Here is a 17,372-nt window from a genome sequence, read left to right as displayed (position 1 = left end):
ACCAAAGAAAGTATGCGGCGATCATCCACCACTGTTGTCATCCGTGGACGCCCAGGCCTTTTTGAGTTCCCAAGCTCACCAGTCAATTCCTTTTTTCTCAGAATGTACCCCACTGTTGATTTTGCTACTCCAAGCATGTCTGCTATCTCTCTGATGGATTTTTTCTTTTTTTTCAGCCTCAGCATGTTCTGCTTCACCTCAATTGAGAGTTCCTTAGACCACATGTTGTCTGGTCACAGCAACAGCTTCCAAATGCAAAACCACACACCTGTAATCAACCCCAGACCTTTTAACTACTTCATTGATTACAGGTTAACGAGGGAGACGCCTTCAGAGTTAATTGCAGCCCTTAGAGTCCCTTGTCCAATTACTTTTGGTCCCTTGAAAAAGAGGAGGCTATGCATTACAGAGCTATGATTCCTAAACCCTTTCTCCGATTTGGATGTGAAAACTCTCATATTGCAGCTGGGAGTGTGCACTTTCAGCCCATATTATATGTATAATTGTATTTCTGAACATGTTTTTGTAAACAGCTAAAATAACAAAACTTGTGTCACTGTCCAAATATTTCTGGCCCTGACTGTATATGAAAACAATAGAAAGTCACCTTGATAAAACCTGGCCCTATCTAGACCAGATTTTTCTGCGGTAGATTTCTATTTCCTTGCTTTATTGGAATATTACTCTCTTTCTGAGAACCCCCAACTTGTTCACATTTTTTTGTATTCATCCTATTGATATTTTACTTTAGATGTAATAAGATTTACTTTCTTCACCCAACCCTCCACTTATTTGTTTTTATTCTTTGTAAACCAAGACACAAAACATAACCTACTTTCCACTTTTTTTGCTCATTTGTTTTTTTTTTCCTCCTTTAAACAAGCCATAACTTTTTTATTTTTCTGTCTACATCAGGTACAAGGGTTTTTTTTTTTTTAAGAAAGGAAGAGCCCGGACTGCTGACCCGAAGGGGCTCAAGGGAGGGCTACATGACTAGGAGGGATGCCAGGCCATAGGGTTAATAAGGGGTTAATGGAGAAGTCAGTTTGGGCGCGAAATTTGGGGGTGGTGCTAAGGGGCAGTTAGGATCAGGGGTCAGTGTGATTGGTCAGGGGGTGGTGCTATAGGGGGTAGTATATAGGGCAGGTCAGAGGGGGGGTGGGCCATTCCTACCTGGACGGTGACTGTAATCGTTGTGGCTGGATCCCGAAGATGGAGGACTTCATGGCACAGATGAAGAGGATGGCGGAGCAGCGTGGACAGCGGTGGATGGACGAACAGCTCCAGCGATGGTCCGGCGTCGGTGAGGAAGATGGGACCCCCCTGCCTCCGAAGCGGCAGCGAAGAACGCGGCCCCCAGAGCGCCTTAGCCCTGAGATGACGCCGAGGAGCCGGCAGCGGAGACGGAGCCCAAGTGGACGTGCGGCGGTGGATCCGGGAGCCGGGACGTCGCGAGGCCCCGGCCGGAAGTCGGGCCGCGGGCACCAAGGCAGCGGGGCGGTGAGCGACATGGCCGGCCTCCCCTGCTCTTCCGGTTCGCGGCGCACGGCAGTGACGCGCGCGTCGCGGCCGCGTGACCCGGCGCGGTCACCTGACCCGGCGCGGTCACCTGACCCGGCTCGGTCACGTGGCCCGCTGCGCTCGCGTGGCCCGGCGTCCCCTGGTGCTCCGGCGGCCTCACCTGACCGAGCGCGCTCACCTGACCCGCCGCGGTCACGTGGGGCGGCGCGGTCACGTGGGGCGGCGCGGTCACGTGGGACGGCACGGTCACGTGGGGCGGCGCGGTCACGTGGGGCGGCGCGGTCACCTGACCGGGCGCTGTCACCTGACCGGGCGCGGTCACCTGACCTGGCGCGGTCATGTGACCCTGCGTACTCACCCGTCCCGGCGCGCCCCCGCGATCCGGCAGGCTTGCCTGACCCGGTGTGGTCACCTGACCCGCCGCGGTCGCGTGGGCCGGCGCGGTCGCGTGGGTCGGCAGGGTCGCGTGGGCCGGCGGGGTCGCATGGGCCAGCGGGGTCACGGGGGCCAGCTGGGTTGCGTGGGCCAGCGGGATCGCAGGGCACGGATGAGGCCGCAGTGGCAGCGGCAGCAAGGGCCAGGAGCAGAGCGGGGCCCATGCAGGAGCATGGGGTCCCAGTGTCGGCGGGTGAGCCAGTACGGAGACGGCCCGGATCAGCGGGGCCCGGCCTGGGATCACAGCGGAGGGACAGCGATGGGACGGCGTCGGGATCAGCTGGAGCACGCGGGGATGCCGGACGGCATGCCCCAGGCGGTGATTACGTGGCGGCGCCAGCGTCTGGATCGTCGCGGACGGCGCGGAGGATGGATGGTGCTGCGGGCGGACGGGGCCTAAGGTCGAGTCTGCCGGACGGTGGGCTCCCTGGGCCTGGGTCCAGTGAGGAAGATGAGGCCACCTTGGAGGAGGACGCCGCGGAGGACGACACCGGGGACCAGATCGTGGAGGTCGGCGAGGCGGCTGGAGTGCGACGCGGAGGACATGTGACGGCTGTTTCGGGATCTTCTCGGAGTCAGCCTGGTAAGACCACGGTTTTTCCTATTTCTCGTACACCTGGTTTGGCTATGGATGGTGTGTCTGGTGATATGGATGGCGCGCAGGGCGTGAATGTGGTTGGTGGTACGGGTGGTTTGCTTGGTGGCCCGGTTGGAGGGCAGGTCATGAATGCGGTGACGGGTGACGGCAGTGTGGCAGCTGAGTTGTTGAGGTTGGTCAGGGGTTTGTTTGCCCCTGTGGGGGGCCCTAGCTTGGTGTGGCAGGGAGCGACGGGGCAGGAGGTTGTGACTCCTGCGGTTGGAGGGGTTGCTGGTGGCAATGTGGTTGGTGAGCCGGTGGTGGCGGCTCCCGCGGCCGCAGCTGCGGCTCCCGCTGCCGCAGCTGCGGCTGCAGTGGACATTGTTCGATTAGATGACAAGGCGAGAGGGGAAGTGTATGTCTGCTTTGATGGACCGTTGGGGGCGCATCTGAAGCAGGAGACCAGGGAAAAAATATGGAAGGATGAATATGTTGAAATATTCTCATTGCTTCCGTTGGAAAAGTTTAATCTGGATCGGGTTAAACCGGATGAGAGCAAGAAGGACGAGGAAGAACGGCGGCGTTATCGCCTTATTCCTCGCACTTTTCAGAACTGGTTGCAGGCCTTTGTGATACTGGCCAGTGTGGTGGGGGAAAAGGCTCCGGATAACTGTTCGGCGCTTTTTTGTTATCTGGATTCTATCTGTGAGGCGTATAGGACCTATGGGGGGACTGCTTGGCTAAGATATGACGAGCAGTTTCGCCAGAGGAAGGCGGTCAGACCCAGTTTACGGTGGGACCACAAAGAAATTAGTCTATGGATGCGGCTGATGGCTGCGCCGAAGTCGGCATCGCAGTCCTTTCCAGGGGGCACCGGCGGGGGATCATTTGGCACCTCGCCGGGGCCCAAAAAGGGCGTTTGCTGGCAGTTCAATGAAAAGGAATGCCGGTTTGGTTCCTCCTGCCGATTCAAGCACGAGTGTTCGGGCTGTGGTGGCGCCCACAGTCACCTTAAGTGCTTCCGGAAGGGAAAAGGGAAGGCCGCTGAGTCTTCGTCAAAAAGGGAGGACCCCGGTGAGGGTAGATCGGATGGCGCCGTTTCTAAGTAGATACCCGGATCGGGGGTCGGCGGAATTGTTGAGTGACGGTTTTAGTTTTGGTTTCAAGATACCGTCAGTGGTTAAGACGGGAGAGATTCGTTTGAAAAATTTACAGTCGACTCGCCTACAGGTGAGATTGTTGCGGATAAGTTACAGAAGGAGGTGGAACTAGGACGGATGGCGGGGCCTTTTGATGCCCCTCCATTGCCGGACTTGGTTGTGTCCCCGTTGGGGTTGGTCCCGAAAAAGGAACCTAACAAGTTTCGGCTTATCCACCATTTGTCTTATCCTACTGGCCGGTCGGTGAACGACGGTATTGATCCTGAGCTGGTTTCAGTATCGTATGTCCGTTTTGATAAGGCTGTGGAATGGTTAAGGAAGTTGGGTTGTGGTTCGCTTTTGGCGAAAACGGATATAGAAGCGGCCTTCCGCCTGCTGCCGGTGCACCCGGACAGTTTTCACCTGTTGGGGTGTTGGTGGGAGGACAAGTTTTATGTAGATTGTTTTTTGCCTATGGGCTGTTCAATTTCATGTTCCTATTTTGAGAAGTTTAGTTGTTTTTTGGAATGGGTAATTAAGGAGGAGGCGGGTCTAGATTCAGTGTTGCATTACTTGGACGACTTTTTGTGCATGGGACCTGCTGGATCCTCACAGTGTTCCCTTTTGCTTCGGACAGTGGAGCAGGTTGCTCGCCGCTTTGGCGTTCCGTTGGCGCCGGAGAAGACGGAGGGTCCGGTTACTGTTTTGAAATTCCTGGGTATTGAGCTGGATACGGTTGCCATGGAGTGCCGCTTGCCGGAGGACAAGCTGGCGGATTTGAGGCGTTGCGTTCAAGGGGCCATTGAGGCCAAGAAGATTCGTTTACGGGACTTACAGTCCCTGTTGGGGAAGTTGAATTTTGCGTGTAGGATTTTGCCGATGGGGAGAGTTTTTTCCCGTCGCTTGGCTCAAGCCACTACCGGTGTGTTGCACCCGTTGCATTTTGTGCATTTGAAGGTGGAGCACAAGGCGGACCTGAGAGTGTGGTGCCGTTTTTTGCAGCTGTATAATGGACGGTCATTGTGGCTTCGCGAGGTGGTGTCAAATGAGGAGTTGGTACTGTATACGGACGCGGCAGGATCCAGTGGCTTTGGCGCATATTTTGGGGGGAGATGGTGTGTCGGCAGGTGGCCTGATTCGTGGCGGGTTTGCGGTCTGACTAGGAATTTGGCCCTGTTGGAACTTTTTCCTATTGTCGTGGCCATAGAGGTTTGGGGACAGGATTTGAAAGACAGGAAGGTGCGTTTCATGTGTGACAACCTGGGGGTCGTTCAGTGTGTTAACAAGTTGACAGCTGATTCCCCCCCGGTGGTGGATCTCTTGCGTCATTTGGTGTTGAAATGTCTGGAGTTGAACTTGTGGGTCTGCGCTGTACATGTGCCGGGGGTGCTGAATTCTGTGGCTGATGCTTTATCTCGCTTCCAGTGGGACCGCTTTCGAATGCTGGCGCCGGACGCGGAGCAGCAGGAGACCGTGTGGCCCGTCTGGTTGTGGGACCTGGTTTGCAGCCGGCCTGGGAATTGATCAGACATTCGGTGGCACCCAGTACGTGGCGCAGCTATAATTCAGCATGGGACCGTTGGCTCGAGTTGGTTGATGAGGTGGGAGGTCATGTATCTGAAGGTGACAGAGTTTATTTAGTTTTGTTCATGATGGGCAGGGCTAAGGAAGAAGGCCTTTCGTGGTCGGCCGTGGCGGGCAGGTTGGCGGGCATTGCCTTCTTTTTCAAGTTACTGGGCTGGAAGGATGTTACGAAGGATTTCTGGGTGCGCCAGGCGCTGAAGGGTTACCGGAGGGCGGGGGCGCGCCGAGACCTCCGGCGCCCGGTATCTTTTGAGCTGCTGGGCAAGCTGTTGTCGGTTTTGCCTCGGGTGTGCTGTTCGGAGTATGAATGCCAGTTGTTCGGGACCGCTTTTGTTTTGGCCTTCTTTGGGGCGTTTAGAATTAGTGAACTGGTGAGCAGAAACACGAGGAGTCACGGAGGTTTGTTGTTGGAGGACGTGGAATGCGGTATGGATGTGGTACGGTGTTGCTTGAGACGGTCAAAGACGGACCAGCTGGGTAGAGGTCGGATGGTGGAACTATGGGGTGTACCTGGTTTAGCGGAGTGCCCTGTCAGATGGCTGTCGGCGTTTTTAGAAGTGAGGGGAGCTCGCCCGGGGTCCCTTTTGTCCCACCAGGACGGGTCAGCCTTGTCTAGTTACCAATTTGTCTGCATCTTTCGGAGGTGCCTGCAGTGTTGCGGTCTCAACGAGGCTGAGTTCGCGTCGCATTCCTTTCGGATTGGGGCTGCGACTCAGGCGGCTCGTTGGGGTCTGGGCGCGCAGGCTCTCCGTAAGATTGGACGATGGGACTCGGCCAGGTTTAGATCTTACGTCCGGCCGAACTTGTTGTGAGATATTGGTGGGGGGGGGGGGGAGGGTCGGGGGCGGTATTTGTTTGGTATTCATTACCCATCTTTTTCTTCCTCGTGCCTCCCCCCCCCCACCCCCTCCTCTGTGTTGTCACCTTTTGTTTTGTAGGTTTACCATTGTTGGTGTGGGTGCTCGGCCACTCATACGTGTATTGGGGGGCGTTTCGTGCGGGAATACGACCGGACGGCCGCCAGTTGGGGGTCCCCAGGGAAAAGGCGACTGTGCGATGGATCGGGGTCAGGGGCATGCTGTGGAGTGAGGTGTTGCCTACCTGGCGCCACCATTCGCAGTTGGACAGAGCACCGGACGTGGTAGTACTACACGCGGGTGGGAATGACCTGGGTCTCCGGGCTTCCAGGGACCTGATACAAGACATAAAATGTGACTGCCTGCGGCTCCTGTCTTCCCACCCGGGTCTAATAATTGTCTGGTCTGATATGGTTGCGCGGCTGGCATGGCGGCACGCCAGGTCGGTGGAGGCGGTAAACAGGGCGCGAAGTAAAGTGAATCGGGAGATTGGGCGGTTCATTTCCCGGGTCGGGGGTGTCTCTGTTCGGCACCCGGAATTGGAAGCGGCGTCCGCCGACTTGTTGCGCCGGGACGGGGTCCATTTAAATTCGGTGGGAAATGATATTTGGGCCTTAGGGCTGATGGAGGGGGTTGAGAAGGCTTTGTTGGTGTGGGAGGACTCGCGCGCACAAGGGGTCATGCGCACTCGCGGTGGCGGAAAGGAGGGGGGTGTCTGAAGGTGGGGGTTTGCACAGAGGAGAGGACGGAACCCAGTGCCGGAGCGGGTTACCTCTAGCGGTGCAATTGTTTGGTAAACGGGTCCTTGCTGGGTTGAGTCTCAGCGGGACATAGTGTGGGCAACATCTGGCTTGGGCTCTCGAGTCGGTGTGTTGCGGCTGAGGGTCAGGAGATGGGCCGATGTTGCAAAGAACATTTTGGTTAACCTTCAGGTACCCCCCCCTTCCTTTTCGGGGGGTTCTTCAATGAAGAATTGTATTGTTACATGGCTTATGTTTCTGTTACGAATAAATGGGGCTGCTGTGGCCTTTATATCCAACGTCACGCAGTGTTTGTGTTTATTTTAGATAAGAACCCTAGGGGGTAGGGGGTTGTTGGGGAAGGTCAAAGGCCTTCAGTCAGACATTCCGGAGTCAAGGAAGAGCCCGGACTGCTGACCCGAAGGGGCTCAAGGGAGGGCTACATGACTAGGAGGGATGCCAGGCCATAGGGTTAATAAGGGGTTAATGGAGAAGTCAGTTTGGGCGCGAAATTTGGGGGTGGTGCTAAGGGGCAGTTAGGATCAGGGGTCAGTGTGATTGGTCAGGGGGTGGTGCTATAGGGGGTAGTATATAGGGCAGGTCAGAGGGGGGGTGGGCCATTCCTACCTGGACGGTGACTGTAATCGTTCCCGCCCGCCCGCCCTGATTGTGGATTCGACATCAATGAAGAAAAGAAGGAAGATCGTATTTGTCGCAGCGGCGGAAAGGAGGGGGGTGTCTGAAGGTGGGGGTTTGCACAGAGGAGAGGACGGAAACCAGTGCCGGAGCGGGTTACCTCTAGCGGTGCAATTGTTTGGTAAACGGGTCCTTGCTGGGTTGAGTCTCAGCGGGACATAGTGTGGGCAACATCTGGCTTGGGCTCTCGAGTCGGTGTGTTGCGGCTGAGGGTCAGGAGATGGGCCGATGTTGCAAAGAACATTTTGGTTAACCTTCAGGTACCCCCCCCTTCCTTTTCGGGGGGTTCTTCAATGAAGAATTGTATTGTTACATGGCTTATGTTTCTGTTACGAATAAATGGGGCTGCTGTGGCCTTTATATCCAACGTCACGCAGTGTTTGTGTTTATTTTAGATAAGAACCCTAGGGGGTAGGGGGTTGTTGGGGAAGGTCAAAGGCCTTCAGTCAGACATTCCGGAGTCATGAGTCTTAAGGTCACTTTACACGCTGCGATCTCGCTTACGAGATCGCTAGCGAGCATACCCACACCCACACCCAAATCGCTGCCCGTGGCGCACAATATCGTTAGGCCCCGTCACACATACTTAACTTCCCTGCGACATCGCTGTGGCCGGCAAACAGCCTCCTTTCTAAGGGGGGTGGTTCGTGCGGCGTCACAGCAACGTTACTATGTGAGCAAGGATGGTTGACCTTAGGGAGATCAACATCCACCACTGCGGAGACACCATCACGTGTTTCTCAACGCAGTGATTCTAGAGCAATGCCCCCTGGGAAATATTCAAATCAAGAAGGCCTGCGGAGACACCATCACATGTTTCTCAACGCTGGCAGGAAACTAGCCAGGTCTTTCACCGGGAAGGAACAACCACGGGAAGGGCAGTCTCCAGTCAAGGAGACCACCTATGCCAAACATGGTATCCATCCACAGACAGCCGTTTCGGGGTATTTGCCCCTCATCAGTGTGGAGTAGGAATCTGGCTAGTGGGACATTGCCTAGTAAAAGACTATGTGAGCAAGGATGGTTGACCTTAGGGAGATCAACATCCACCACTGCGGAGACACCATCACGTGTTTCTCAACGCAGTGATTCTAGAGCAATGCCCCCTGGGAAATATTCAAATCAAGAACCATCCTTGCTCACATAGTCTTTTACTAGGCAATGTCCCACTAGCCAGATTCCTACTCCACACTGATGAGGGGCAAATACCCCGAAACGGCTGTCTGTGGATGGATACCATGTTTGGCATAGGTGGTCTCCTTGACTGGAGACTGCCCTTCCCGTGGTTGTTCCTTCCCGGTGAAAGACCTGGCTAGTTTCCTGCCAGCGTTGAGAAACATGTGATGGTGTCTCCGCAGGCCTTCTTGATTTGAATATTTCCCAGGGGGCATTGCTCTAGAATCACTGCGTTGAGAAACACGTGATGGTGTCTCCGCAGTGGTGGATGTTGATCTCCCTAAGGTCAACCATCCTTGCTCACATAGTCTTTTACTAGGCAATGTCCCACTAGCCAGATTCCTACTCCACACTGATGAGGGGCAAATACCCCGAAACGGCTGTCTGTGGATGGATACCATGTTTGGCATAGGTGGTCTCCTTGACTGGAGACTGCCCTTCCCATGGTTGTTCCTTCCCGGTGAAAGACCTGGCTAGTTTCCTGCCAGCGTTGAGAAACATGTGATGGTGTCTCCGCAGGCCTTCTTGATTTGAACAGCAACGTTACTAAGCGGCCGCCCAATAGAAGCGGAGGGGCGGAGATGAGCGGGACAAACATCCCGCCCACCTCCTTCCTTCCTCATTGCGGGCGGCCGCAGATACAATGATGTTCCTCGTTCCTGCGGTGTCACACATAACGATGTGTGCTGCCGCAGGAACGACGAACAACCTGCGTCCTGCAACAGCAACAATATTTAAGAAAGGAACGACGTGTCAACGATCAACGATAAGGTTAGTAATTCTGATCGTTAACGATCGTTCATGCGTTTCACACGCAATGACGTCACTAACGAGGCCGGATGTGTGTCTCATGAATTCCGTGACCCCAACGACATCTCGTTAACGATGTCGTTGCGTGTAAAGTGCCCTTTAGTTTGAGAAAAAAAAAACATCCAAGTGATGGGAAATTGTGAACAAAAAAACCCAACATTTTATTTGGTATTTATTTTTACTGCATATGTTCTATTGTAGTAATTAATTTCTCTGAATTACCATTCTCCAGGTCAGTATGATTACAGTAATACCAAATCTCTATGGAATTTTTTAACATTTAAGTGAGGGAAAAAAATTCAGAAATTTAAAAAACAAAAAAATATACGATATGTATATCAAGGGTAGAATAAATTAAAGGGAACCTGTCACCAGTTTTGGGGCCTATAAGCTGCGGCCACCACCAGTGGGCTCTTATATATAGCATTCTAAGATGCCGTATATAAAAGCCCAGACCGCTGCGTACAGCGTAAAAATGACTTTATAATACTTATCTAAATGGTCGCTGTAGTGGAGTTGGGCCATATGGGCGTCTCCGTTCTCCGGTGCCGGCACCTTCTCTTTCGGCCATCTTTGTCCTCCTTCTGAAGCCTGTGTCCTACGTCAAACACACTTGCCGGTCCCGCGCAGGTGCAGTAAAATACTTTGATCTGCTCTGCTCAGGGCAGATCAAACTGCGCCTGCGCAGGATCTCAATGCCGGCGAGTGTGGATGACGTAGGACCCAGGCTTCAGAAGAAGGACAACAAAGATGGCTGAAAGAGGAGGTGCCGCCACCGGAGAACGGAGACGCTCATATAACCCAACTCCACCGCAGCGACCGTTTAGATAAGTATTATAAAGTGATTTTTACATTCTACACAGCGGCCTGGGCTCTTCTATAAACAGCATGTTAGAATGCTGTATATAAGGGCTCACTGGTGGTGGCCGCAGCTTATAGGCCCAAATCTGCTGACAGATTCCCTTTAAACATAACCTTTAATCAACTCAAAAGGTAAAAAAGGACAAACATGGATAGAAAAATATTATTCTCATTGTAATAATAATAATCGATCCCAATCACCACCTCACGAGGAGAATTGAACAGTGTCAATTTCTACAAAGGAAAGTCCTGAAATGTCAACTTGATGTGCCTCATATGTTTTGCCACCGGTGTATCTCTTATTTGCTATATTTATTCATTCATTCACTTATATAGCACCATTAATTCCACAGTGCTTTACATATATTATTATTTATTATTATTATAGCGCCATTTATTCTATGGTGCTTTTCATGTGAAAGGGGTATACAAAATAGGGACAAGTACAATAATCATAAACAATACAAGGCACAGACAGGTACAGGAGGATAGAGGACCCTGCCCACGAGGGCTCACAGTCTACAAGGGATGGGTGAGGATACAGTAGGTGAGGGTATATCTCTCAAGTGTTCCCCCACTCTTCTCCTGAGTTCTCGTATTGTTTTCCCTTCATTTGTTGGGATTGACACTGCTCAAGTCTCCTCGAGAGGCGATAATTGGGATCAATTATTATTACAACGAGAATCCCACGGGATTTTCATCCTGAAAACTCAAGCACCACTAGGCCTCAATAAAATGTTCACCTTTGCTTGCTTTGTCTAAATATCTTCCACTATCTTCCTGTCCCATCTTCCTCCCTATGAAACCGACCACCCACTAAAAGGTCACCAGATTGAGTTCCGAAACCAAGGCATGACAAGTTGTGGTATTTGGCCTAGCAACTAATCATAACGCAATGTCATGACCCATTACATTTCCTGAGAAATGCCCAAGATGCATTCACCTGCCAGCCAAGAAAGTTCACGTGCCATGGAGTGAAGACTAGTAGGTGTATGAATCAGTATGTTGCACTTGTATAAGAAATATCTGTATTCTGTTTGGAACTATTTTTTGTAAACTGGCTTTTTTTCTATGCTTTTATGCTCTTATCTGCATCAGAGACTGCGTAAGGAGATTTTGTGAAATTTAAATGAAAAAAAAACCAAAACACAAAAAAGTGGCAGTGCATATAATGGTAGTCTTTCCATTAAAAAGGTGGACATCCACACTTGTACCTAATGGAAATCTGTGTACTCCATTCCACCTAACCAGCAGTGATTAAGAACAACTCTACAGAAGACATGAAAACGGACATTTCTTTATATACCAAAAGTCAAACGTTAGCAAAATAATGCCAGGCAGCTGCTGTAAAGTCACATTGGAATGTGAAGACAAATAGGAGTAAACAGCGAAATAAGTGGAAATAAGTGATAGCTCATATATTCAAAGAATTCAAATAGTTTTACTGAAAAACAAAGATACCTCCTTCCTACGCATCAACAAAACAAATTATTCCTCCTATACACGACTCACCACATTTTCTTTAGCTCAATAGATTGACATGTTCTTCATTTTATGTTCTTCCCATACGTTTAGACAGTGGATAAAACAATGTATGTGATAATGAGAAGTTCCTTCTACTTTTTATTTTCTACCTGTACCCTGTTGGTCTTAAAACAACCTATCCAAAAGTAGAAAATGTTTTAAAAAAGCATTGTTGGAAACGCAGCTAGCGTTCGGGGGCAGAAAAGGAACAAAAATGAACATTAGCGACTTTTGAGGGAGGGGCTCGGGTTTGCTGAGCCCGAACAAACAAGCTCAGGCTGGTACCAAATTTGAAATTGGTGAACCCTTACTGAACAGGTTTACTCATCTCTACACATGACTCACCACATTTTCTTTAGCTCAATAAATTGACGTATTGTATTTTTTGAACTGTAGACACACTGGACCATAAGACGCACCCAGGTTTTAGAAGTGTAACATAGGAAAAAAAAATTTGAAGCAAAAAATGTGGTAAAATATTTAATAACCTAAATAGCATACTGTAATATTTCACCAATGTAATTGTAAACAACTCAACAGTGGCAAACAAATCTTGTCCAAGTAGTGGACAACCCCTTTAAGGAGAATTATAACTCCAAGCCTGTCCTGTATGGCATGCTTGGAGTTCTAGTTAAGCACAGTAGTGGGATTTTTCCTCTAAGGTACGGTACTTTACTTTATTAGGAGGTACGGGGGGACTTATAGTTTATCATACTGTAACTTCTTACTTCTACTTCTTACCGGAGCAGACTCCAGCTATGGTAATGATGTACGGTAAGCCTGGCCCTCCCTGCCGCTGCGTTAGAAACCAGGAATGTAATGAAGAGGCAGGGCCAGTGGGAGGAGGGGGGCAGTGCTGTCCTGTGCCCTGGCTTTTCACTTACGGCAGCACTTCATCTGGAGGGGGAGGCTGTCCATTTCATGGTCCACAGCACGTGGCTGGTGCAGTTTCACATGCTGCGGTAACTGTACTGAGCAGAGGTTAACATGTGGCGGCGGCTGAAATTTCAGCACCAGAGTGGTTATGATACACTAGCCGCCGCCAGCACGCTGCTCCTCCTCCCCGCCAGCACTCTGCTCCTGCTCTGTAATGGCAGGTAGACGATCTCCCCAGCAGCTGCAGGAAGCCGGCGGCTGCGGAGAGACCATGTGTGCCGGCTATTACAGGAACTACAGTAAGTAACACAGTGTCTGCTCCTCATGTCCTCTCTCAGCGCGCGCTGGCTTTAGTGCTGAGAGGTGGGAGTGGGGATGCAATGCATATTGATGAGGTTAATTAGCTGGCTCACGTGGTTGCTCTAGTGGGGAATTCTTCAGCGGAGACCCTCTCCTGTCATTGTGAAGTCCAGTCAAGCACCGTCCCTATGCCCCTCAAGCCAGCAAGCCCCATATATCTATCTAATACACTATAAGAGGTACCCCCCACTTTCCTCCAAAATTTGTAGGTAAAAAAAAGTGTGTCTTATAGTCCGAAAAATAAGGTACCACTAATTTTATGTTCTTCCCATACATTTACACAGTGGAAAAAAACAATGTATGTTATAATGAGCAGTTCCTTCTACTTTTTATTTTTTACCTGTACCCTGTTGGTCTTAAAACAACCTAACAATTTCCTCATCGCCGCTATCACATCCTTATTTTTCAAACTGTAAATCAGGGGGTTTAATATGGGCACGGCGGCCGTATTAAACAATGAAGAGACTTTACTGGACTCCAAACTGACTAATGTAATGGGTCGGAAATACTGGTAACACAAAGTGCCATAGAGGAGGATGACAACGGTCAGGTGTGAGGAACACGTGTAGAAGGCTTTACGTCTGCCAATACTGGACCGTATCCTCAGGATGGTACTAATGATAAAAACATAAGATATAAAGGTGAGGATGAAAGGGGTAAAGGAGGCAAGTAATACTCCTTCGATAATTATATAGAGTTCCAAATTGCTGGTGTCATTACAAGTAAGTTTTAGGACGGGAATAACATCACAGAAGAAATGGTTGACTTCCAATGACGTGTAGCATGTAAATAAGGATATTTCCACGAATACTGGCATGATGTTTAGAAAACCCATGACCCAGGAGGCACTGGCCAGAATAAAACAGGCCTTGCTGTTCATAACCACATTGTAACGTAAAGGGTTGCAGATAGCTACGTAGCGATCGTAACTCATAGCGGTCAGAATCAACAGCTCATCACACGTTAATGACAAGAACAGAAATATTTGGGCAAAACAGCTACCGAACGAGACGGTTCTGTCTCCTGATAGGTAGGTAACAAGAGCTTTATGTAGAGTTACGGTAGAGCATGACAAGTCCAGTGTGGATACGTTCCCCAGAAAGAAGTACATGGGAGTATGGAGATGATGATCAAGGACGATCAGAAGAAGAATGGTCATGTTACCACCAAGAGTGACAAGATAAATGAGGAGCATGAGAAGGAAGAATGGAAGTTGTAGCTTCGGATTATCTGACATACCTTTAATAATGAAATATGGTTTCACAGATGTGTTGGTCAGATCCATAACATTAGACATACCGTATTTAAATCTTTTAGATTGTTTGTTGTTACTGTTTTAAAATGTTGAATTAAAATTGAGCATCTGAATACACGAAAAAGAAAATAGGAAATATTTTATTTCTAGATTATTTTTTTATAAGTTATATTTTCTGGTTTATGTTGTACCCCAATCTGGTGGTATTCACATACTTTCCATGTCAGAGAAAAGAGTAGAAGCATGCATTAATGGGAGGCACTTTGTGACTGGGTATATAATAGGGCACACTGGCCCAGTGGTTGGTATCGTTATGGAACTGGCGTTCTATTATATGCCTTTTCCTGCAAAGATTAGAGTGGGCATTTCATGCCATTTGTTGTGTGTTAAAACAGAACCAAGAGACCCATGAGGGCTAAATGAGTGTAAATAGGGGAACGATGACGAAACGTCAGAATGACTGTCATCTCTTTCACCATATTTCTTAAAATGTTCCAAGTTCCTAGGAGAAAAAAACATGACAGGCATAAATGTTTGACCAAATTGTGAGACCTGTAACTGTAGCGCCCCTGAACACCTCAGGGTGCTACAAGGTTCTGCATGTCCACAAGGATGCAGGGCCTATCCCCTTAGGGACCCAGAACCCCAGTGCCGGTAACACCAAGAACCCAGATATTCCCTGTTACCCCAACAAATCCCCCAAAGAATGTTATCCAGCTAGGGTGAGACCAATGGATAGCTGCCTAGAGGTGGAGCCACTCCAGTCCACTAGTTGACCAGGTGGGAGGGGCAGATCGTGGAGAGCAGTCAGTTGAAGTCAGTGTAAGATGGGTGAAGGTGGAAGGAGTGACTGAGGAGCCTCCTGACTCATGTTAATGGTGACCTGGTACCCAGGAGAGGTGGTTGCCAGTGGAGTACTCCCAGAACTACGCACCGACGGGGTACAGGATCCTAGGACAGGAAAGAGCTTCAAGCCGACCTGTTAACACCTGCACAGCAATGGGGACCATCAAGGATCTTGCTGTCCCTACAGAATCCAAAGACTCAGTAGCAAAGGGAGAACCGGGGACAGGACCAGAAACTCTAATCCCATAGGGCTCATGCTACCGTTAGGCGGACAAAGGTGGACAAATCACAGACTGGAGACCCCCAGTGTTCCATACCACAGGGACCCACTTACCAGAGACAGGTGCAGGGAAGAAGGTACCAGAGAACCAGACTGGCACTGGGACGAAGGGGACCTGGAGGTGAAACCAGCCGGCCTCGGGCAACCAGTTAACATCCAAAGAGTGAGTAAATCAGTTGAATACCTGTCTGGACTCCTTCTTCCAATGCCCACTGCACCATACACTTGCTGGGGTAACACCCTACTTGCGGAGGGCCCAAGTCATTAGAGCTGCACATTCCATCAGCCCCAGGAAAACTTGCACCGGAGGCTCCCTACACTTAGCCGCAACACCGCAAGTAGCGTCACGAATAACTTTATTCATAAATCCCCTGTAAATATCCCCATTACAAAAAGGGCCCAGGTCAAGGAACCGGGTAACGGCCACCATTGTGACATTCCCCGTAGATACACTGCCCGGAATCAAGTACCCCATATTCCTGGGTACTACATAACTCTTTTAGATTTCTGCTGATGGAGCTGTGTGACTTCTTGATTATTTTGGAGCAATCTATAGATTTATTGGTAGAGTATATCAGAACTAGAGTTTGAGATAATTGAGTCAGATATGCCATTCCATCAGCCAAGGCAGAGCATGGGATTGAAGAACCACCTCTTACTTACGGACCTCCCCATCTCTTCTTTTGATTAGCCGGTTTGGCACAATGTCATCATTCTCCAAAAGTAAAGAAAAAAGTTCAGCTCACCGAGTTGCTGTTCACCGCTGTTTACGTGGACCCAGCGCAGGGAAAGCTTGGCAGCCAAATGTATGATATAGGAAAAAATTCAGCGCAGTCCTCAAAGTGTAGATTAAAAATCATCGACGTTTATTTGTGAAATCCAATAAAAAACAAAATAGTGCAAAGCGGTCAGCAGGAAATACAGGGGATACAGGTAATCAGGACCCCATAGAACTACGCGTTTCGACACATAGTCTTACTCATGTTCAAATGAAGAGAGAATGTCGGTTTCCTAAATGGTGTAGCACACACCCTCCGTAATTGCATATCTATCATATAAATCTGCGGCAGATCTGTGGTTGCAGTGAAATTGTGGACAATCAGTGCCAGGTTTGTGGCTGTGTACAAATGGAACAATATGCCCAAGATTTCACTGCAACCACAGATCTGCCAAAGATTTATCTCTGTGTGTGACGGGGCCATTAGATAAAAGTAAACCTATATATGTTTGGTATCCACAAACTCGTACTGACCTATGGCATCATACCGACACATTGGTTTTACCATATACTAAAAACAGTGAATAAAATACCCCAAGAACAACTGTGCAATCACACTTTTTTTGCAATTTTTCCCACACTTGAAATTTTTTTGCTGTTTCACAGTACACTGTATGGTAAAACTAATGGTTTGATTTAAAAGTACAATTTGTTTTGCAAAAAACAAGCCCTCATATGGCAAAATTGATGGGAAAATAAATTTACGGCTCTTGGAAGAAGGCAAGGAAAAAAACAAAAACGAAAAAACGGAAAAACGCCCAGGGTGATGGGGTTAATAAGCAAAATGGTCACATTAGAAACTACAATTTGTCCCAGAAAAAAGCAAGCCTTTATGCAACAAAGTTAATGGAAAAAAAAAAAAAGTTATTGGCTTGTTAAAGAAAGGAATGAAAAACAAAAGCAAGAAGGTCTGGAAAAATGTAATAATAGACAGTATTTCGCAAAGTCAACTTTCCAACTAATTTTGTGCTCTCTGTTATACAAAAATGTATATATGGGGTAGCGTTGGAAAAAATATCTTGGAATTAATAAATTAAAATTTTGCTATGGACCTAAA

At 49.4% G+C, this 17,372-nt stretch overlaps 2 protein-coding genes across 2 annotated transcripts in view; both read right to left on the bottom strand.

The window, feature by feature from the left end:
• The window catches only part of LOC142250999 (3-galactosyl-N-acetylglucosaminide 4-alpha-L-fucosyltransferase FUT3-like), a 108,869-nt gene that overhangs the window by 60,294 nt on the left and 31,203 nt on the right, over window positions 1-17,372 (bottom strand). The gene's annotated exons all lie outside the window — the stretch shown is intronic.
• On the bottom strand, window positions 13,479-14,444 carry LOC142251783 (olfactory receptor 8B8-like). Its single transcript, XM_075324834.1, has one exon. The coding sequence runs from the start codon at window positions 14,439-14,441 to the stop codon at window positions 13,479-13,481; it is 963 nt and encodes a 320-aa protein (XP_075180949.1). The 5' UTR covers window positions 14,442-14,444.

Source organism: Anomaloglossus baeobatrachus, chromosome 9, assembly GCF_048569485.1.
Source record: "Anomaloglossus baeobatrachus isolate aAnoBae1 chromosome 9, aAnoBae1.hap1, whole genome shotgun sequence".
Lineage (NCBI taxonomy): Eukaryota > Metazoa > Chordata > Amphibia > Anura > Aromobatidae > Anomaloglossus > Anomaloglossus baeobatrachus.
This window is presented reverse-complemented; position numbering and strand designations above follow the sequence as displayed.